This window comes from Lineus longissimus, chromosome 15, assembly GCF_910592395.1.
Source record: "Lineus longissimus chromosome 15, tnLinLong1.2, whole genome shotgun sequence".
Lineage (NCBI taxonomy): Eukaryota > Metazoa > Nemertea > Pilidiophora > Heteronemertea > Lineidae > Lineus > Lineus longissimus.
Genome location: NC_088322.1, coordinates 7,044,989 through 7,068,442, shown reverse-complemented (window position 1 = coordinate 7,068,442; position 23,454 = coordinate 7,044,989). Strand labels below are relative to the sequence as shown.

Here is a 23,454-nt window from a genome sequence, read left to right as displayed (position 1 = left end):
TGCCTCATCAGTTTCGATATCACTCGATGTGTCTATTGCGATGGATTGAGCACAGTAAGTTTCCGATGACGATGTCGAGAACTATGACGTCGATGTTAGCGGGCCGACGCAAGTCCAACCTAGTGGCGTTTTGCGGGCCACAGGTTGCCCTGGCTTCCCAAATCTTTCCTCCAAGGTCATGGTTAGCTCTAGATGGTTCGAACCGATGAGAATGTCGACCTTTCGCTCTCCTGCAACCTTGGGGAACTCGATCCCACTGAGATGACTCCAATTTTCCTGGATTCTGGTCCAATCGGGTGCTTTTAATCCCTCGCACACCGAGTCGAGCGTGCGAGCTCCAATCGTTGCCCTCATCTCCCTGTCTAGACTTTCTTTGTCGAACGATACAAGTCCACTTGGGATGATGCTTTCCGAATTGGTTAACGTGGATAGGATTAGATTTGCATCCTCTATTGGTAGCCCTAACGATTTGGCTACATCAGTTCTAATGTAGGACGAATCAGATCCATCGTCCAGGAACGCTTGGAGTTTTCGTTTGTGTCCTCCTTTTGAGAGTATGTATATGGGTAGAACGCGTATTCCAACCCTGGTCGGGATCACTTTACCCGAGCTATCAACTCCGAATGCGCTGTTCACCTTGTCGAAGTTGGTCGATGATGGTGCTGTTGTCGGGTGTAGGCTTCTATGGGTTTTGGTACACCCTTCCGTGTCACATTTTCTCGTCGATTTGCAGTCTCTGCCTTGGTGTCCTATGTACAGACACCTGAAGCAGATCTTGTGCTCTTTAGCCATTGCCCAACGATCTTGAACTCCTGCAGCGTGCCACTTCTCGCACTTTGCTATCCCGTGTTTACCCCGACAAAGGGGGCAGATGAATGGCGGCTTTGACGTGGACGATTCTTGTTGGTTGGCGCTGGCAGAATTGGACTTCTGGCTCTTCGATAGTTTAGTTGAGTCGTTTGAACTCGTGGCATGACCCTGACTCCTATTATGACTCCCGACGCCTTTCTTCTGGCGGAAGTCTTCTGACTTTTGACTTTTCAATGGTTCTTTTAGCTCGGCCTTCTCAAGTCGAATGGCTACTTGCTTATCTAGCCATCTCACAAAGGTATCAAGTCCATCCTCTTCTTCAGCAAGTTGGCGGCGATTCTGATACTGTATGAGCAGGGTACTGGGAATCCTCTGTAGAGTAATTGTGAATAAGGCTGATGGGCCAACTAGTTCGCGTTCCTGGCCAGCATCCTTCAACTTCGCTACTGCGTCAAATAACTGGTTTGAAAAGTCAGCAAGGCCTTTCAAATCTTCTTCTTTCAGGGGTTGTATGGCCATGATAGCTTCGATGTGTCGTTGTAATAGACGCTTTTGTCCACCATATCTGGTTTTCAGTTTTTCAAGCGCCATCTCATATTGGATATCCGAGTATCCTAGTCTCTTAACTAGATCTAGTGGGTCTCCCGACAAGTTATTCTTCAGCATAATCATTTTAAAGCGGACGGGCACTTTTGCACGATTCACAAAAATGTCAAACTGCTCCCACCAGTCATGGAATTGATCTTTAGCTCCAGAAAACTTAGGGAACGATGGCTTTGCCACTCCTTGGAAGAACTTTCTAAGCTCACCACCTTCATCAAATCTCGGTGTAAAAGGATCGGAGTGGTTAGGGAGATCCTCATCTATGGGTTGATATGAAGCATCCAAGGTCGCAGGGGTAGCCTCAACTTTAGGTCTCTGCCTTGTCATCACTTGGGTGGACGTCTTTGGCCTTGTCCCAGCCCTAGGGTTGGTCATCTCCATCTTTATCCTAGGGGTAATAGGTTCTGGCTTGACCTTCAGAGGTTTCCTAGCATCTAGCGATCGCATGACTCGGTCTTCTAGTTCTACGTCTCGCCTGACGAGGTCCTCTTCTACTGCACGTCTGATTCGGTCGGCCTTATCGGCAGCAATTTTGACTTTTTCTTCAGCTGCGATCCTGAGTCTGTTCTCCTCAGTTGTAATTTCATCAAGCACTTTCTGCCGTGCCACTTCACGTGTTCTGATGAGCGTCTCCTTTTCTATCCGTTTGAGGAGTTTCTCCTCTGCCGCGATGTCCTGTAGTGCTTGTTGTCTGGCTATTTTCCGAGCCTTTTTCTCGGCCTCTTCTTTGGCCCGCTGCTCGGTTAGTTTCTCCATCTGTTCATGCTGTCTTGTCTGCATCTCTGCGATTTTCCTCTTCATTTGAGCTTCCTCCTTCTTCATCGTTGTCTCTAAATCAGGGGTCTCGTCCTCGGATGACTCCCCCCATGCAGGAGTGTGTAGGACTCTACTTCTTATGGGGCTAAGCTCTGGCTGTTTTACCCTCGTCCGTGTTCCTAGGGTTCTGACTGGGTCAAAGGATAGACTCACTGCAATCTTATCTTGGCAGTCCTCTATCTTCTCCTTTGCTACTTCAACAGTTTCGATGGTTTCCTCCACTTCACCCGGATACAGCTTCTCTCCCTCGTCTAATATCCTTTCTTTTACTCTAAGCAGCTCTTTGAAGGATTGATCAAGATGCGCATCCAGCTTTTTTAAGATGGGCCTGCTGTTCTCATCATGAATGATCCTATCTGTCTTGTCGCAATATCTCTCAATGTCCCGCTCTATGCCCTGGCGCTCCCGCACAAGTCTATCCATTAGACACGATGAAGCAGTCGATGGTGCCGGTGGCGATCGGGTACCGCTATGAAATTGTCCCAAGACGTAATCCTTCAGGTGAGCAGGTAACTTTGGGGCCCTCTGTGACCTCCTAGTTCCTGGGAATGCATCAGCCATAACGTCTCTGTCTCGATTTCTATATTAAAACAGCAATCTAGGTTTGGGATTTATTTTTTGATGCAGGTAGTCAGTACCAATCTGACTATCTAGACAGCCTGTACTTTGATACACTGTACATATGAATAGACAGAGTTCTAGATACAAAATGAAAGTAACTAATCAACTAATATCTAACGACGATGTACATGAATGTAATTCAATGTGCCGATACGCACACGATACACTGCACTGCTCTAGGTAAATATCCTAGACTTACTGCAGGTAGAGCTCTCTGAATCTGTTTTGACCAACTGTCAAAGCTCTCCTGATGCTGAAGTGATACAGGCGCAATCCTAGTCTTGATGTAACGTGAATGTTGTCACCACTGATGAGTCCGGGCCTCACGTTTACCAGGATTGACCTATCATGGCGCATGACACATATCCGGTTGTCTCTGTGCGATGCCAGCCTCATGAGGTGATTAAAAGATCCGCCTATTCCTGTCGAACTCTGTTTTGGGGCAATTCCAATTTCGACGGCGTTCTACAACTAGAAATAACACGATTACCCCAATAGTGGTCCGATCCAATAAATCTACGCACAGGTCGCACACCAGTCTTGCTAATTGATGTGGGTCGCACCTTCCTGACAGGTCATTCGATCCCAGATCCAACAGAAGAACGTCCGGCTCTGTCCTGTTAATCTGCTGCGAAATGAAAATATTCCCTTGACGGTTAGCACTAAGTCCGCCTACACCCGCTACAAATACGTGGCTTCCTGGCTGCAGTCCAAAACTAGCGGCAAAGTCAGCCTGTCCTCTAAGAACTGTATGAAGTCATTGGGGCACTAAATACCTCTCGCAGTATCTTTGTACAAACGAGTGTCCAGTAATCAGGGTGTTCATTTCACTCTCTGCTGCAACTGAGTGTCTATACTATAACTCCAGCACACACTAAAGAGTCTATTTCTTCAATTTAGTGAACGATACAAAATGTCTATGTTTCCTAACATCTATCCAAATACTGCAAATCCTTAGATTCCACCTGCATTGGTACCAATCCAATTAGGTCTGGCAGTGATAACCGTATCAGGTCGGAGAGACCATTTTAATGTTTGGGCGCAGCTATAATTGACCTCCCATACACTAAGGCGATGTGAGGACTGTATCTATAAAGTACTAAAATGTCACAAACTTACCACAGCCTGGTTTCTTCAATTCTCTATGAGTCCACTTGCTCTCGATCCTGGCTTGGCGAGCTCCACATTTACGATATGATTGAACAGATCCTTCCAGAATCCATTCACGTGGTTTAGATTTAGAATGATACGAATATACACGATTCCGAACACGACAACATATGTACACGAACAAAGTTCACAAAGATCTCATCGGTCTATCCGAATCCAAATAAATCAATGAATAAAATGTTACTCACGTTCTCCGTATTGGAATAGAACGATCTAAATAATCGCGGGCGGGAGGCCTCCCTTCATGAGCCACGGCGCGAGAAAAATAGTGGCGCCAAACACGGCACAAAAACGTCCGTTTATGCTCCAAACAAAACGATTTCTCAACCCGATGTCAATATCTCCAGAATAGACGATATCCACTCTTCCCGCTCATCCAATCCAAGCCTCCTCCCTATCCACAACGACCTGCCAAAAATGCCAGATTTAAAAGTCCGAAAAAAAGTAGAAATTAGAGAAATCCCTCGTCGTTATCGTCTCTCCTCCTAAATTATGTGACCTTTTCCCCGTCAGCCGCAACCGGCTGATCGGTCTCCGCAGCGGGGTCCTGCGCCCCAACATGTAGCTAGGCTTTAAGTGGGGGCTACTCGCAGGAGCTTTGGGGGTCACACTGGTGGTCTTCAGGTGATAAACATGAAGTTAGGGGACGGTGTCGTGTTTATTCAGCAACATAACTGCCTGGGACAAGAGCGAACAGTAGTTGTTCTGATATACTGTTGTAACTGTGAGAAGAAGAAACCCCAAATTGGCGTCTTTGTGTAGCTTAATCAACTGACAAAGCCGACTCCCTGCACACATGTATGGAGAGCACTTCTAAAGGGGACAAGTTTACAGCAAGTGTCAAATGCCTGACCCAGGAAACTAAGTTGACACATCTACTAGTTAAAAGTGCATTTATTTGAAAAATGTACAGCTTACATGTAATGTCGTTATTAACTTTAACATTATTTAATGGAACACAATTGGACATGATAACAAAGATTGAATACATTATAGATATGTGTATAGTAAAACTAACTAAAAGAAGAAAGTAGTCCCGGCTTTTTCTTAACGGTATGTTTACATATATTTAAAGGTTTAATATGTGCACTATATAACAGCTTCACTGATTGAACTACTATTGGTGACATGCATGCTTAACTCATGGTGATAAATTATTAATGACAATTCATTTATGTTAATACTAAATACTACACCTGCATTGGTTGATTAAGACCGTACAATACTTATGTACTTTTCATAACTTCGTCGGGATGCAGTCATTGACAGTCAATATTTTAAATGACATTTATGACGTGGAAGAGCTACTTGAATAGCGCGTTTTTCGCAAGCCTTTTACTTTTTTCCATTGCGCAAATAACCTCACTATTTGCGTATCGCAAAAAACGAAGCCTCGCAAAAATGAACCACTTGACAGTGTTATCTATTGCAGTATGATCGATGTCACTTACTGCATTACTGTAACTTTTGCTGATGTCACGAATAACTGCTATTAGCGAAAATAACAATCGAAATTCGTTTTCAGAACCTTCTGTGAATCACAAAAATTAAAAAAGCGCGAACATTTTGAAAATAAGCATTCACACTTGTAATTTTTTTTAGCACCGTCGTTTTTAATTACAGTAGGACCTCTCTATTTTACGGCATTGCAACTGAGCATAACTTTTCCATTAAGCACATAATCACAATAGAATATCTGACCCTAGAGAGAGATGCCTTGGCCCTGGTTGCAGACACTGAGCCAGAAACATGATAAAGGTAGAAAAATTCTTCGAGGAAAGCGACAGTGCATTCTGTTATCCCGAACCATCAGCAACAAGTTGGTGAAGAAAGAAAAATCGGTTGGGTAAATTTTTAACAAATTGACTTTTTCGAAATTTCCACTCCAGTATTTGAGAAATTCGGTGAAAAATAGCGTTGATATTCACTTTTCAACTAAACACGTATATAATGAACATGTCTCTTCATTTTTTTGGAATTTGGGAGAATTAAATGGACTGTTGCCATGGTAACCAATTTTGATATAAAAAATTGATAATTCAAGCCCTTGCTTTATAATAATAATAATAATAATAATAATTTATTGAATTAAAAGTGCAACATTAATGAAAATACATTTTCTATGCACTGTACATAAAATATAGACACGGAGATAAAAGAGACTAATCAAAACTATTTATAAAAATATGTGTTTTCAGTTTTTTCTTAAAAATGGGTGTCTCTGTGAGGCAGCGCATTTCCGGCAGGGAGTTCCACAGTCACAGCGTTATATAACAAATGTGGAAAACATTTTGATAAAGGCCTATACTTCACGTCCTTGGCAAGGACAAAGACAATAAACTCTTTGGACAGCGCCTTAGACAAACTGTTAAGCAATATAACGCTGCTCAGCTTTAGGAGGTAAAAAATGACGTTATCATACATAAAGATTTAATTGTTCCACATGTTGTCCGGCTGATTGCAATAAATGAAATTTTACCAAAAAATCACATCTTTTCATTATTTTGAAAATTGACATTGGTTACCACGACAACAGTTCATTTTCCCCCTCCTAAGACAAAACATTGATGATATATATGTACTAGATGTTTATACCTGGTACCAGAGGAAGACAGTTGTTGAAAAGTGAATATTAACCCATTTTCACCGAATTTCTCAAATTCTGAAGTAGAAATTTCGAAAAACTTATTTTTAAAAACATTTTCCCAAGGGATTTTTTTCTTTCTTCGCTGATTTCATACTAATGGTTTGGGATAACAGAATGCACTCTCACTTTTCTTGAAGAACGTTTTTACCTTTTTCATGTTTCAGGCTAATTACCACTCTATGACCAAAATCAGTGTGAAATATTTGAGAGGTTATCCTCCTGGTAGGTGTTGGATAAGATAGGTTCCACTAAAGTTCGAGGGATTTAGGGGGTTAATGGATCCAAAATCGCAATCATTCGTCCCCAGGTGTAACTCATGCTGCCCTCTATACTGATATTTATGACTGGCGCTAGTGTCTGTCTAGTTTATGAGGCGGTTTTTAAATTTTGGGTTGGCTTCAATACCGATACATTCTCTTTAATGCACTGCTGATTGCAGTTTTTATTCCAGGGATACCGTTAGGTGAAGTTGCGGTCCTGTTGGAAGCAATTTTCCATATGAAAAAAAACAATGTATTTCACGCTTGTGCCTTTCCTCATATTTTGATGCAGATGTGACTCCAAGCCATATCATTTCACATCTTAGTTGATTTTTAGGACAGCCTGAGACGTGCCAACAATATTTTCTTCTTTTCTGGGCTGGCCATGACAATTCGCAGCTTATTCCAGTTGACATTTTCAGATTCCATATGCTGCAATGATGATAGTAGTCAGTCATGAATTTTGGGAAGAAATTTATGTTGTTCCTTAATAAGAGTTATTTACATCAGATTTATATCCTGGTGTTCAGGGCCCAGTTGTTCAAAGCAAGGTTAGTCATGTTAGTAAAGCGCCTACCGCTAAGTTTTAGTGACCGCTACTTAAAACTTAGCCGAACCCTTTGGGTGCCGCTGAAACTGGGCGGAACCCCACGGTTGCCTATAAACCTAAGACCTAAGACTCTATATTGCCCCACTTTTACGCACTTGCTTTCAGGGATCGCCCCCCCCCCCCGTCCATCTGACAAAATAGATATTTAATGGACCAATGTTCTACTTGAAAAGACAATCCTCATTAGTCCTTAACCCCCCCCCCCCCCTCACATAGTGATTGTGAAACGCATTGATGTCTATGAACGAACCATTACCGTTAATCTTCTTTTTAACTCTGTCGGTTTCCTTAATGCCTCGCCAGCAGAGTGAATGTTGTCGACGTGTTGCTTTCTCGTTGTCAACTTGAGCTAAAATGGAAATAATAACCGTTAATCTAATGACACCTTGCGATGGGCCCTACGATCAGTACATTTCTCTCCTTCCCTCGAAACTAAGCAAGCGGGTGGAAAGGGAGCCAACCTCATCGCTGATAAATGAGTCCAATGGAAGATTTGATTTATGATGATGATTCTGACGACCATAATAAGACTATTGCCCAGTTAGGGGCCCATGAATATTCTGAGCTGGCCAATTTCAACGTCACCTGAAAATCTTCATTGTAGACGATTCTTGGCTTGGTGGCCATCTGTACCAAATCGGTAAATGAGGGAGAACGTAGTTCTCTCACTGGTGATTCGTCATGGCCAGGCTCGTCATAATCCGGAACAGGCTCATCATAATCTGGAACGGGCTCGGTGACCATTGATAGAGAAGGCCTCCCCAACGAAGCAGGTGAAGATATAGAAGACATCGCTCCTGAGGTAGATGATGTTCCCTCTCCTGGGGCAGGCAAAGGCCTCAGGTCTAGGGTAGGTGAAGGCAAAGGATGGCTCCGCCCTCTGGGAGGAGAGGGCAACTCTTCGTAATCGACGGCCGGTTCGGCAGATATTGGTATTTCCACGGAGATCTGTAAGTCAAAGCAAATAGGCACTCAATGTTTGAGGAAAGCAAGCACAATCATTTTACCTCGAATCAGTATTTGGGAAGTCTTAAATAGCAGTTGCTTCTACAGTATAGCTTTAGTAAAACACCCAAGTTGTTTATATTCATATCCATCTATAAATTAGCCAAATAGAACTAAGACCAACACCGAAATATGGGGATCACTAAATTTTTTTGGTCTCTCCGAAGAAAAATATTGATTCCTAAAATTACAATGCCGAGCATTTAAAATTATCTTTGGTTTCGATACTCAGATCAATCAAGACGAAATCTAAAGGAAATCCTACCGGCATATCAAGTTTGTGCTCCAGAGCAAGTATTCATAAACGTACCTGAGAAAAACCATTAATACCCGTCTACCAACTTAAGCCAAGTGTCATGGATGACTGGAATTCAATATGCGACCTGGCAGTCAATTTCCTAATTAGATTTAAGACACCTCATTAGGTGTTTGCAATGTATGATACTCAAACCATATAAGAAAAGTGACTAGAGTTTAAGTATCTTTAAAGTAAGACCTTTTATAAATACAGGAGCCCAAACCTAGACTACCGAGGCAGTCTATTAGTCATCTTACACATAGTCTTGTAATGGGAGGGTCAAGGCTAAATCCAATGTGTCAGGAGTGTGCCCGAATCGTGAGGACAAGACTAAATGATTATTAGCTTTTAATGGGCGAGCTCACTTTTCCTTCATCCTGCTTGTGGCTGTTATTTAAACCAGCATTATCATAATTTCCCTCGTGAGTTTTGACAACGATTGCCTGCTTCTGTTCTGTGACGGTTGTATCGACCAGCACTGCATCATGTTCGGTCGGCGACTTCCCGAGACAATCAACCTCTTTTTCATCAAAACTAGGGTTGGTAATACCGAATGATGAGTCAGTTTGTGAATTGGTACCAAGGGCGAATTGCTCGGTTGGGAAAGAAACTGGAAAAAACGCAATTGTAGTAGTGAAACACTAAATGAAACGGCCAGGGGCCATTGTGCTCACCGTATAGATATTTGGTGCTTTGGAATTCATCCAGGTTAAGAAACATTGTACATGTATAGTATATAGGTCAAACCAAAGTCGGTATGACATGTGATGTATCGTTGCTTGGAGTAAGCACCATAAGAATATCATCAAAAACAAGTCACTAATAAACGAGATATTGCACTTTTTACCTATTTCAGTTTTGGCCTCCTGGTGGCCAAGTTGAGTACCATATCAGATCAGATCACCTAAATTCGGTGTCCGAGGTTACATGACGTAGGGAGTCATGTGTACGAAATTTCAAGTTCATAGCTTTAGTGGTTAAGAAACGTGCCATAGTTACAATCAAACGACCAATTTACGCCATTTGACCTCTGTGACCTTGAAAAGCAGGTCAGATCAAAAACTCATATGATATGTGATGTATCCTTGCTAGGAGAACCTACCATAAAAATGTTATTGAAAACGAATCACTAATAAGCGAGATATCACACTTTCTAGGTTTTCACTTTCGGCCCCCTGGTGGCCAAGTCGATAATCAGACCGGATTGAAATTCAGGGTCAGAGGTCAGCTGACCTAGGGGGTCCTTTGTACAAAGTCTCAAGCTCATAGCCTTAGGGGTTAACAAACGTTCCACAGTTCCGCTCAAATGGCCAATTTACGCCATTTGAACTCTGTGACCTTGACAAGTAGGTCAAATCAAAACCCGTATCATATGTGATGTATCCTTGCTAAGAGTATCTACCATAAAATTTTTACCAAAAACTAATCAGTAATAAGCGAGATATGGCACTATTCAAACTTTTGGTTTTGGCTCCCTGGTGGCCAAGTTAAGAATCAGACCGGACCGAAAATCAGTGCCACAGGTCATCTAACCTAGGGGGTTATGTATACCAAGTTTAAAGTTCATAGCTTTAGTGGTTAAGAAACGTGCCGTATTTACACACAAACGGCCAATTCACACCATTTGACCTCTGTGACCTTAAAAAGTACGCCACATCGACCTGATTTTTTGTCAACATGTAGAGCTACGTAACAGGTGTCTACATACCACATTTAAAGACTATTGGACTAATAAAGACAAAACGTGCCACTATCGGTGAAATTTTAGAGTTTGACCTCTGTGACCTTGAAAAGTAGGTCAAATCAAAAACTCGTATGATATGTGATGTATCCTTGCTAGGGGTACCCACCATAAAATTTTTGTCAAAAACAAATCAGTAATAAATGAGATATTGCACATTTTAACTTTTTGGCTTTAGCCCCCTGGTGGCAAAGTCAAGAATCAGACCGGAGCGAAATTCAGTGTCAGGGTACATATGACCTTGAGCATGATGTATACAAAGTTTCAGGTTCATAGCACAAGCGGTTAAGAAACGTGCCACAGGATACAACGGACGACGACGACGACGACAACGGACACAGAGCTATCGTATAGACTCCCCTACGGTGAGCCAAAAATGCAAGTACATCATCTATATGATGTACTTTTTCACCATATACCTGGGCCTAGAGTTTGGCGCCGCAATTTTTGTGATTTTCATGTGGCGGAATTTTACACTAGAGTTCGCTTGAAAATGGATTACAAATATTTGATATTTTGGCAATAACATCTAAACTAGCTTGATCAATTAGTTTTAGATACAGTTGGCCTAAAGGTTATAGGCATAGGGCGAATATTTGCTGAACTGGATTTGCCTTCGACATACCCTTTCTGCTGCGTTGACCGGAAGCCACTCCATACTCGTTTTGATGAACCTAAAATCAAAATATCGGAATGATTGTAACAGCATTGACACCTCACCGTGACCCCGTCCGGCCAACTTTATTTTTTAAGGTGTTTACAGTTGTTTTAAAGCCATTTTCATGGCCAAAACGCCATTGGTGGTTATGATTGATAGTTCCAAAATAAGCATCCGGCAAAATTGGGATTCGGAGAAACGTTGTGTTTTCTCCTTCTGCTTAAAACTCACCTTCAATAAATAAGCGATCTGATCTATTGTCATTTGTTCGTTATAATTACCAAAAGAAGCGATGAACGCTTGCATGTCGTCTCTCACCTTCAGAACGGTCAAAACACCGTATTTTAGGTAATAAAGACTGTTCTCACCATTAAGGGTAAACATGCTCTCATATCGCAGATCTAATACTTAACAACTAATATGTGCGTGTAATGAATGAAAAATAAGAAATATGAACAGCATGAATTTAACCCTCGAAGCTTCAAGATACTGGTAAAGAAAATGTAAAGCATAATGTTACCTGGGAGGAATGTGACTTCGATGTCTTGGACGATTTCTCCAAACGTTTCTTGCACCAGATTTTCTGAAGCTAAAATTTGAGAGAAAAAAGTACAATTAAAACGTATACATGTACAGGTACTTTCATCAATACCAACAGGTATTGTCACAATTTCAGTCCTGGCCCATTAGGGCTGCCGCTCTGAATTTCAATAATGGCTGCCATATTGCATGAATTGTTGCATTTGAGACTTGCTAGGCAGGAACAAGGGGAGCAGTACAGTCAGTCGTCTCCACTCTCTTAACATTCATTAGTAAAAAGCAACTGATGGTCTGGTAGCTATTCTTGCACCTACAGTAAAATCAGCAAAAATAACAGTAAAACCAACCCTTTATTTATTGTTTTAGGTAAAAAATGTAGTAAGAAGTAACCATTAAAATGGTTACGGATTACTTATTTCGATAGTCTTAACAACTAATTTCCCAGTCGATACAAAATGAACTACCAGAATAGTAAACAAATAGGTTAATCAATTGATATTAAGCATGTAGATGAATATTACGAACAATTAGGGATCCGGAACCGAGACCGATTTGTCTTAAAATTCAACTGACTGCAGTATAGAGCAAACACATGTATAGCTACCATGCGTTTTGGATGCAATAAGCATGTACGGCCGCCAGGATTAATCTGAAAGCTTCTGGTCGGCCGAATCAGACAGGAACAACTGACAATTGGCTTGCATCCTGGGCCCCCACTTTAAAAAAGACCGTGCGCTGATCGCTTATCATTCACTCCTTCAGGACCGTGGGTAGAGGTTATCATACTAGTCCGTCGGTTAATGTATGCCAATATACATTAGAAGGCTTCCTGGATGAGGAGTTATCACTTGGCATGCTTGGTAGGAACGATACCACAGGACAGACGTTAAGATATTCCCCTACCTGTTTGTTCATTAAGCAGTGAACAATGAAGATAAAGAGGCCCTGAAAGAAAGAAAGAATAAGCAGACTCGTCAATTTTGTTCGTGAACGTTTGATGTGATTGTTTCTCTTTATCAGTTTAATACAGGACTTTTCAGTGATAAGTTGAATTCATCGCTAAAAATATTCATGTTTCTCACATGAAAAGGTAGCTAAGCAGAATAGGCCAAGCTGTGATACTCTACACTTAGGACATACTTAAGACTTTACTGATGCGATCAGAAATGCTCACCTGAAGAGAGTTGAATATCGTGAATAAATACTGGAATATGATGGTGGAGTTGTTGACCGCGAAGACACCAAACACCCACGTCAGGCCAAGGAGAGGAACCAAAATGAACAATGCTCGTACACCCGCTCTGGAAATAAAGAAAATTACTACCATCAGAGACCGTTCATATAAATGTAGAATGTATGCATGCACAATCTTCCGATTTTCAGTACCTCCTCCCCTTGTGCGCATGAGTATACAAGGGGAAGGTCGCAAGTCTGTACTGGTGTTTATTTAATGGCACAGATGATGTCGTCATGGAAACACGAGTAGGCAAAATGTGCATCAAATTTACAAATGCCCCTACAATGTGTAGGTACAACAATAGTAGATGAACTGACCCTATCATGCCAACAAAAAACTGCTAAAACTATCTTGAAAGCCACAAGAAGTGCACAAAACTGTTTTATGCTATCATGGTCATTCCACCTCGGCATTCCTCCGTCAAATATCCGAACTTCGTCAAAATGACTGTACCACGGTATTGGCAATTGATTCAACAATCCTATTTGATATACTGAAACGAAGTACTCACTTTGCCCTCTTTGCTCTAGTTTTGTCCTCTATAACTTTCGTTTTAAACATTGCTCTCAGGGCGAGGAAAAGGAAAATGAAATTAACCTGGAATTAGAAAAAAGAAGAAATTGGAACTGAAGTCGGAAACGATACACGAATGTGCCGAGTCTATCCGGATATACGCCGATATGAATTGAAACTCTCCATTATTATGGATGGTGCCCATGCGGATATTTCGTTTTCTGCTTTCCAATGTTAAAACCAGTTTAAACGTCATTCTATCCAATCATTCACTTCTTTATTTGCAGCAAAAATCATCTACATGTAGATGATTTATGAGTAAATGGTGATTTTATTTGCAGCTTTTTCAATTTTTTCCGATGGGCTTAATCGTTTTTGCTGCAAAATGCCAGCTTGTCCTAGCAATGAGCCTTATTCACGTATTGATAAGGTTTTCTTCATTTGACTCAGTTCATTCATGGCACTCAGGCGGGATGGTAGCGAATTCCACAGCTTCGGCCCAGCCACTGAAAAGGCAAAAGAGCCCACCGCCCTCCGAGACCGGCCCTCCTGACACATGCCTTGATTGCCAGACCAATTTTAGCATTTAAAATATTTTAAACCCTATCACAATATTGACTATAGGCACCATGATTTTTGCTAGAACTTGAAATCCTAAAGCAATTAGAACTCTTTCAAAATGAAGTGAATGCCAATTTCATGTGTAGATGTCTGTACTTTGTTCTCTAGAGAACAGCCTCCAGGGTTTTAAATGGACATTTACTTCATTTTGAAGGAGTTTTAATAGCTTTAGGTTTTCGAGATACAGCCGAAATCAACCCTTAATGGCAAGAGCAAAAAGCAATAGGTTCCCATCCAATTAACCATATAAACACAACTTACTACTATGATTCCTAAGGCTGGGCCTACAAACGTCCACAGCAGGCCATCTACCAAAGATAACCAACAGCTGGAAGAAAATTACAACAATGAACAATCATGCAACACTTAAAGGTACGAACACAACAGTTAAAAATACAATGACATGATGAAGGGCCAACTTTGGCATAAGATATGTTGGTTTTTCATTTTGAGAACGGCTTCCAGCTGGACCGCAACTTCTCCAAACGGGATAGATGAAAAATCACTGGCCTGTAATGAACAATGCACTAGAACGGGGTGGAACATTAGGCCTGCCTTAAATTCGCGAATCGTGTCCAAATCCGCCTTGCGGCAACACTGGCGAAATCATTATCAAATTTCATCATTAGTGTGCCACTACAAGTGGCGGCGCATGGTGTCAAACAGTGGTATTATCCTCCAATCCTCATGCCTAAGTTGTCCCTTTAAACAATGATCGATCATGCAACATTGAGAAGAAAAACAATTTCAACGAAGACCATTAGAAGAGAATCGCTACCAGTGGACTGAGGGTCGCGTCAGCGAATGAAAAACCGCATCCCTCTATTGGACACCTGCTATTATGAAGTATATCCCGCGAGACAAGCTGCAACAAAAACATGAAAACCACAAATATATCATCGCAATCAACGGAAGTGTCGGGCTGACCAAGTGCAACTTGCTACAAATAACAATACATCATCAATGGAAATGTGCTTAGAAACGACTGAGTGCAGCTGGCGAAAAATTGCAGTGATAGATCAGCGAAAGTTCTGTATCTAGGTGCAACTGAGTACAACTTGCTACAAATTAATAATAATAATGATGTTGAGTTCTAATGTAGCACTTTTCCATGTTTCCCTGTTCAAAGCGCTTTTGGGATACCATACCCAGGTCTCCACAGAAATCAATCAGGGGCCGTTTCAAATTACAATGCATGATCAACGGAAGTTCTTTAGTGAGTTTTCGCAAATCCCCCGAAACGCCTACGTGAACGCCTATCTCATTGTTCGACCTCCTGATAACAAAGTAGAACAATGGGAGTGGCGCTCACGTGGACGTTTCGGGGGATTTGCGAAAACTCCCTAGATGATAAAGTCTGGTAAAAAGGGAACCACACTTACTAGTCTTCATTCCCATAACCATTTGTCTGCGTTATACCGAGCGAGATGCCCACCACTGCAGCTGGGACACCTGCAAATAAGAATGCATACAACGTGACGTACGGCAAGGAATGCAAATATACCCTCGTCTCATTGATATGAGACAGTTTCTAAATGTTCAAGTCAGTTCCGTAAATGAGCACATTAGGCGTTCGATTCCATTTAACATGCTCAATTCGGAGAGACAATGGGCTGGCGATACAATAAACCTTCTGATTATTAGTTCGGCAGTCAAACCACTATGCCACTGATTTCTTTTTTAACTATTTCACCTTTTATATAATTACTAATTACGTATTGAAGACATCAAGCTATTGCATGGATATGTCCATCATGATGTTTATTTTGCTGCTAGTACCTTTTACATTTCAAGGTTGCGCTTGACATCACCGACAAGATCCTGAAAACTGCATTGGAATCGATAGGCCAGCATAGTTAAGGAGATATTGAAGAAACTTGGTATTGATGTTATTACTGCATAGTCAAGACTGCATATAAAATGAAGGAAAATACCGTTTAGCTGTAATCTAAGCGTTAGGTAACTTACCCCATCCCGCAATGATGTACCACTTGGCCCTACTACTCCCGACATCAAACACCTTCACCAAGAGGATGTAGAGCTCTACACCTTCAATCAGCATGAACATGAACACGGCCAGAAAGAAGAAGTGGAGCAAGGCGGCAACCACTTTGCAGACAGCCTAAAAAGAGGTTTTGTGATAAGCAAGTCATTGCTTTTTTCTAATATGAGAAAGACTGCAATCACTTTGCAGACAACCTAAAAAGAGGTAGGCGATGAGCCAAGAGTGTTTCAATCTGAGAAAGGCGGCAACCACTTTGCAGACAACCTAAAAAGAGGTTGGCGATGAGCCAAGAGTTTTTCAATACGAGAAAGACTGCAACCACTTTGCAGACAACCTAAAAAGAGGTTGGCGATGAGCCAGGTGTTTTTCAATCTGAGAACGGCGGCAACCACTTTGCAGACGACCTAAAATGAGGTCGGCGATGAGCAAGTTATTGCTTTTCTAATATGAGAAAGACTGCAACCACTTTGCAGACAACCTAAAAATAGGTTGGCGATGAGCCAGGTGTTTTTCAACCTGAGAAAGGCGGCAACCACTTTGCAGACAACCTAAAAAAAGGTTGGCGATGAGCCAGGAGTTTTTCAATCTGAGAAAGGCGGCAATCATTTTGCAGACGACCTAAAAAAGCAGTTGGCGATGAGCCAGCAGGTATTGTTTTTTACACCTGATAACGGCTGCAAACACTTTGCACACAAACAGGTCGTCAGCAACCACTGCACGCGCACAGTCAGTGGACATAGAAGACGCTGGACTTACGGCAGTCATGTTTTATAATGCAGACGACGCATACGCACCAATTCGACTCTACTTCATGCATAGGGGAGTTGATCTGATTTGATTGACGTCACGTTAGCAACAACTAAGAATCTATTATCTTCTTAACTACCAATATTAAAACTACGAGGGTGTTTGAAAGTTGAAATCATCACCAAATGTATTCCAAAGCAACCACTGAAACCAAAGTACCCGTTGAAACCGAAGTAACCATTGAAACTTTATCAAATCATTCAGTTTTGATTTGGCTCCGTGTTTTACTGACATTTAAATGTGGCTTCTGAATGAGTAGTTGACGTATATTTCTCATTCCAGCTAAAAGAGGGCTATACATTTGTTTACTAAAAGACGAACCTGTATTTGTGTTTGCTCCACTCCAGCCAGGAAAGTCGTATCAGCTAAGATGATGGCAACGCATAGGTTCAGGTGGATGATCGACCGATCGGATTTGATTTTTCTGGAAATGTTATGATAAAAATCAATGGATCAAATCTCAAAAAAAGCATTCAAATGCTCGTTCCCACCTAAACCGTCTATGCTTTAGGAACATACCTTTAAAATAGGTTATCCAAAGGCATTTTCATAACCTCAGTTTACAGTCCATTTATTTCACACAATTTCATTTTTTGTAGTGTATGCAATGTTTTTGGCCCTCGCAATGTATTGATCCGAAACTATTGCAATTTCACAATCAGTGGTAGACTAACCAATCAAAGTTTTTCAATAAAGATTTAATGTTACTTACTTCCAATAGATGGCGTAGAGGGTGACGGTAACCACCAAACAGGCAATTGAGATGCCACATCCAATCTGTGTCAAGTAACTTAACGGCACTGTCAAAGCTTTATCCTTGAAATGATACGAAGAATATCCAGTTACGAAGAAAGCATCACTTTTGCTTGAACAATGTAAGCACATAACGTGCAATAACCATATGCATTGACCATGGAAAAATGTATTTCTTACCATGGCTAAAGGAGATTATCGTGTAAAAACGGTGGTCATAATGAATAACTACCATGGAAAACCTAATCTCGTCTAAGTTTACTGAGTACATCGATTCATGGACAATAATGGCGATTTGAAATAGACCTTTAGTAGTGAAAATAGACATGCATTTTGGAATCGTAAGTAATGATGGTCATGTATTACCAGTTGGTAAGCATCAACCAAACTATTTAGATAGCCATCCGTTAAAGAGCTGTCAATGAGTACTTACAGGTGGAAATACCTGGTTATAAATGATTTCATTTTTTAGGTAAATCATGTTTCAGGATATTTTCGTAAAATATTCCAGTGCTCAAGTAACGTCAAGGGGATATTCTGGTCTATTTCGAACAACAAGAAAATGGGATTAGGATTTGTTGGTGTTTTCACAAAACATGCACATTAGCGGAAACTGTTACTGTGTTCCTTCAGAAACTGCAAAATCCGACGTATCTCAAAGTACTTACGTACTTTGCCTGAATCCGGATCGGACAAATTATGACATAGAAAGAGTCATTTGGAGAAAAATACTTACAATATTGGTCAGACTCATTAAGATGGCAAAGTTGGTGAGATGGTTGCACTCACAGGTGGTTGAATCTGCCGTAGACGTTACTGCTACGCAGCCATCTGACGACCAAGCGCCTCCAGGTGTGCCCCTGTAATCGTAGTCCCAGTAACTGCATGTTCCGTTCGTGTAATTCACAGACTGAAAAATTGATAGCGGCAATCATGATAGATTAGAAGAAATCAAAATATCTGAGAATAGCAAAACATGAACGAAGATTCATCTTTGTGAAAGTGAGAATAATCGAAGGAAAGATATTAAACTTTTTTTGTATTGCAAACTGTGAGTTGGAGAGCATAGTGATCATCAGATTGACAAAATGTGACTCGCTCTACCAAAACTAGGCGCTTGTCGCATCTGAACTTGACAGGTTGATACGGACTTGTTGTTCATTTCCCTATTGTAGACATTTTGTGAAATCTATTACAAACTGATTTGGTTACATTTCACCAAAGGTCTACAATAGGGAAATGAACAACAAGTCCGTATCAACCTGTCAAGTTCAGATGCGACAAGCGCCTAGTTTTGGTAGAGCGGGTCACAAATTCCCAGACGGTTTTTTTTATAAACTATTAATACCTGATAACACACACGAAGCTTGCCACTGTTTTTAATGGCATTCTGACCAACAGAAATGGCATGAGGGTCGAATGAATTCTTGACTCACCGTTTTCGAGTGTTGGAAAACAAGGGTAATCGGTGGATCAAATATAGAGGCCGCTATAGCAGGTTCTATAGATAAAGCCAGGGTGTCTGAGTTCACGAATTTCCTAAATAGGAAAGATAAGTTAATTTATGGATTAACTAAGGCAGAGCAATGAAGAAAGGTGAAGTGTGTTTTCAGTGTCTAACTTACAAATAATTATTTTGAATAAAGGTATTGCAAATAATCACACTTAGAATTATAATACCCATTTCGCCTATTACCCATTTCGCCTACACCCATTTCGCCTACCCCCATTTCGCCTACACCCATTTCGCCTATTCACCATTTCGCCTACCCCCACTTCGCCTATTCACCATTACGCCTACTCACCATTTCGCCTACTAAAAAGGAAAAGAGTGGTGTGCGCTGGACATTTGAACAATTTTACGAATTGTTGAGCTTGGTTTTTTTCCTTCATATTATAGCATATTTCCCAGTTAAACTTTACCACACTTTATCATTCCAACCCGGCCTCTTGAGACAAGACCACCATTGATTTTTTAAGCCGCCTTGCATCAAAATATGCTTCGGGTTGTGAATCTGAAATTTGGATATGACATTCCAGACAGTCAGGCGAGTAAATGGTGAAATTTTATTAAAACTGGTGGTTGTCCACGAATTTTTTTTCTTCAAATTGGACAAATTTGAGAGACCATGATATTTCCACTGTTTTCAGCCAAATCATGACCCTACTCATGACCCTACTCAGTTCGTCCGATAGTATTTATTTGGTATTTAGTTGGATAAACTGCATCTTTCTAAAAGCGTTACAAAATTCTCGCACCAATAGACATTTCAAATTAGACTAGAAGGCTGAAACATCTCTTGAATTTGAAGTCACTATCATAAAACATTCGAAATGATGTAGGCAAAATGGGTAATAGGCGAAATGGTGAATAGGCGAAATGGGTGTAGGCGAAATGGTGAGTAGGCGAAATGGTGAGTAGGCGAAATGGTGAGTAGGCGAAATGGGTGTAGGCGAAATGGTGAGTAGGCGAAATGGTGAGTAGGCGAAACGGGTAAATTTTGTAGGCGAAATGGGTGTAGGCGAAATGGGGATGAACCTCAGTCATAGCAGTAAAAAAACATCAAATCTTGTTGACTGAATTAGCAATTCACGATATACATGTATATAATTGCAATTTCGAAATGAAATTCCCAGCAGAATACCAATTTGATTAAACGATTACTAAAGTATGCTACAAAAAATAAAGTTCCCTTTCGTTTATCTGAGAAACAGCTGACAAACGGTGCTTTCAAAAATACTTGAAACCAAATAGAAGCCCGAAGTTGAACCATTTTCATTTAAAAGATTTCGATGAGTTCATTCGTTCATATCCTTCCGTTTCATTTTATTCTGGTATATATCCGTACATGTAACCCCGGAAGTCATCTTCTCACGCATGACCGGAACTCTACATTGATGACGTCATTCCATCCCTGAATTGGACGTCATTGCCTCTTAATTCAATATCAGACATTTATGGTGTTTAATCGCGTGAAAGTTGGTGAAATACGGTTCAAGTAAGGCATTAAACATATTAAAACATAGTTGAAATATTATCTAAAACGACACATATTTATCATTTCATCCCCAAAATGAGTACGAATCTGTTGCCGTGGCCGTGGCCATTTTCAGTCCGATTACACTGCGCGGTTGCAATGTATCATGCAGAGTACTAATGCAACATTGAAGTTAATACTGGCAGACAAGAAAATACTTGCACTGTACGTCTGCTTTTGAGAATGCCCGACAGGCCTACCTTTTCGACTGAGTGCTGTCGGTCTCATTCGACAGGAATCGACTGATCGTTCTATATTGCAATGCGCTGAAGCTCACTTCGCTATCTGGAATGAAGAGAATCATTTGAAAAAACTTAGGATCTTTAAACTTCCGAATTACACTTTGAATCTTCGATTCCCTTATTTGCGTATACATTATTTAAAAACATAATGTTTGGAGAAAAACATGAATGAAAATGGTCCAAATAAAACGACCGGTTGTGCATTGAGCTCATACATGTACAGTTCAACAATGGTCCCTCTTTTAGGGAAATATCGACTGACAAATCACGGACATTTCAGACTTCTGGCTGACAAACGAGAGATATCTCAGAAGAATGTTCACTTTCTTCATGCCTTCAAGGTCGATCCTGAAAAAATCGGCATCGTGTATTCCTAATTCTTTCATCAACAACGCTTGATTCATAGGCATTCTATTACACAGCCTAAGATTTCCTTTATAATATATAATTTTAGAGAATAATCAGTTATATATATTGATTTTAATATCATATGCCGAAATATTTCTAGAAGTTATAATTGGAAACAACATTATTGAATCATGACGGCCTTTTAGATTCTACATTACGGATCCATTACATATTCTACTGCCATCAAAGATTCTTTAGCAGAGACCTATATTTGTGAAGGCCTAATAATTTATTTCAAGGCAACATTGAACAATTCCTATACCATAGATATTTCAAAGTAGCATCAGACAACACCTACCCCCATATATTTGAAACACAGCATCCCCTTCAAGTTTGATCTGGTTATCTGTATTTGTCCAGGTTGGCATGCCTGGCAAACTCACATCGGGAAAGATGCTGGTTGTGCCTTTCAAACGGGATGTATTCGTTTTCTCGGCTTGTAGCACTGGAAAAGGCGTCGTCGTTAGATACATTAGATGCACTAGAAACTTTAATGTTCAGCGTGCACGCCCAGTGGCGTGTGGAAACTCCTTGAATCTCACTAATCGTATCCCCAGCAATGGGCCAACAGCACGGCCGAGGTGGAAACATCTGACCGATTTGGCGCAAGACGACTAGTTCATAATATCACAGAACACCGAGGAAGATTAAGAACACGGTTCTACATGTTTTTACATCTCCATATGTTTTTCCAATGTGTTACATTGATGGCCGGGTCTATTTGGCAAGCCGCTCGCCGAACAGGCATTTTTTTGTCCTGTTTGGAGAGCCGCTTGCCAAACAGCACTAAAAAGCCACCCTGATCGGCCAGCCGGGCTTGCCAAACAGGTAAAAAATCTACCCTGTTTGGCGAGCTGGAGACTTTACTTTAATAATAATGAGTTCGGCTCTCCATTCAGGACAAGAAAAAGTCGCTGTTTGGTAAGCCGGGCTTGCCAAGTAGTCACTTCCTACATTGATATCCAAACAGATAACCAATAGACCTACCAACGTTCTTCGAGGGAATCACTTTCGGCACATCAGTTGTCAACCGCCTAGAGATGGTTTTCCCATAGTCGCCCATATCCTTCATAAGTTCTGAAGCCCCAGGTTGTAACTGTAACGAGATCAGGCGAAATTCTCTGTCGAACATCTTTCCACACCGGAATTTCAAAGAAATTTTCTTAGCAACATTAACATATATTAGTTATGGTTTCTTCTCTGGGCAGTACATCTGATATTGCACAACGAGTTGTCTGTCGATTACGTAGTGCATGGGAAATTCAAAGTTAATTATATCCTCATCTTAAAAGTAATAAAAAACAGGTTTTAAAATGATAATTTAGCATTTCCAATAACGAAAAGACGTACTGCATTCACTTATGTAGCCGGGTCATGCAGCAGTACTTAATGCCAAGTCTATAAATGTATTTGGGTGCAAAATCACTGCACTGTGTTTACAATGTACAGAGCTTAACATGTAATGTATCTTGAGAACCTTCTCAATTCTTGAACTAATTCGTTATTATGGTTGACACTTCAGATGTATAAGTGCGTAGACATCTAAACGTCACATTATACGTAAGTCTACTCAGTTGTGTAAGTCTACTGAGTTGCGAAACTCTACTCAGTTGCATTAGTCTACTGAGTTGCGAAACTCTACTCAGTTGCATTAGTCTACTCAGTTGCGAAACTCTACTCAGTTGCATTAGTCTACTCAGTTGCATTAGTCTACTCAGTTGCGTAACTCTACTCAGTTGCATTAGTCTACTCAGTTGCATTAGTCTACTCAGTTGCGAAACTCTACTCAGTTGCATTAGTCTACTCATTTGCATTAGTCTACTCAGTTGCGAAACTCTACTCAGTTGCATTAGTCTACTCAGTTGCGTAACTCTACTTAGTTGCATTAGTCTACTCAGTTGCATTAGTCTACTCAGTTGCGAAACTCTACTCAGTTGCATTAGTCTACTCAGTTGCGAAACTCTACTCAGTTGCATTAGTCTACTCAGTTGCGTAACTCTACTCAGTTGCATTAGTCTACTCAGTTGCGTAACTCTACTCAGTTGCATTAG

At 40.9% G+C, this 23,454-nt stretch overlaps 1 protein-coding gene across 2 annotated transcripts in view; it reads right to left on the bottom strand.

Annotated features, from left to right (window-relative positions):
- Positions 1-4,899: 4,899 nt before the first annotated feature.
- The window catches only part of LOC135499704 (uncharacterized), a 45,774-nt gene continuing 27,219 nt past the window's right edge, over positions 4,900-23,454 (bottom strand). For both annotated transcript variants that reach the window (XM_064790631.1, XM_064790632.1), the window contains exons 32-50: positions 22,391-22,499; positions 21,702-21,848; positions 20,954-21,038; positions 19,152-19,254; positions 18,452-18,625; positions 17,675-17,778; positions 17,284-17,386; positions 16,119-16,272; positions 15,533-15,602; positions 14,412-14,478; positions 13,528-13,613; positions 12,954-13,080; positions 12,683-12,724; positions 11,760-11,828; positions 11,207-11,255; positions 9,206-9,450; positions 8,123-8,485; positions 7,794-7,886; positions 4,900-7,359 (exon numbers count right to left, since the gene is read on the bottom strand). In XM_064790631.1, coding sequence (XP_064646701.1) covers positions 7,261-7,359; positions 7,794-7,886; positions 8,123-8,485; positions 9,206-9,450; positions 11,207-11,255; positions 11,760-11,828; positions 12,683-12,724; positions 12,954-13,080; positions 13,528-13,613; positions 14,412-14,478; positions 15,533-15,602; positions 16,119-16,272; positions 17,284-17,386; positions 17,675-17,778; positions 18,452-18,625; positions 19,152-19,254; positions 20,954-21,038; positions 21,702-21,848; positions 22,391-22,499 — 2,289 coding nt within the window. In that variant the 3' untranslated portion in view covers positions 4,900-7,260. The remainder of the gene's footprint in view (positions 7,360-7,793; positions 7,887-8,122; positions 8,486-9,205; positions 9,451-11,206; positions 11,256-11,759; positions 11,829-12,682; positions 12,725-12,953; positions 13,081-13,527; positions 13,614-14,411; positions 14,479-15,532; positions 15,603-16,118; positions 16,273-17,283; positions 17,387-17,674; positions 17,779-18,451; positions 18,626-19,151; positions 19,255-20,953; positions 21,039-21,701; positions 21,849-22,390; positions 22,500-23,454) is intronic.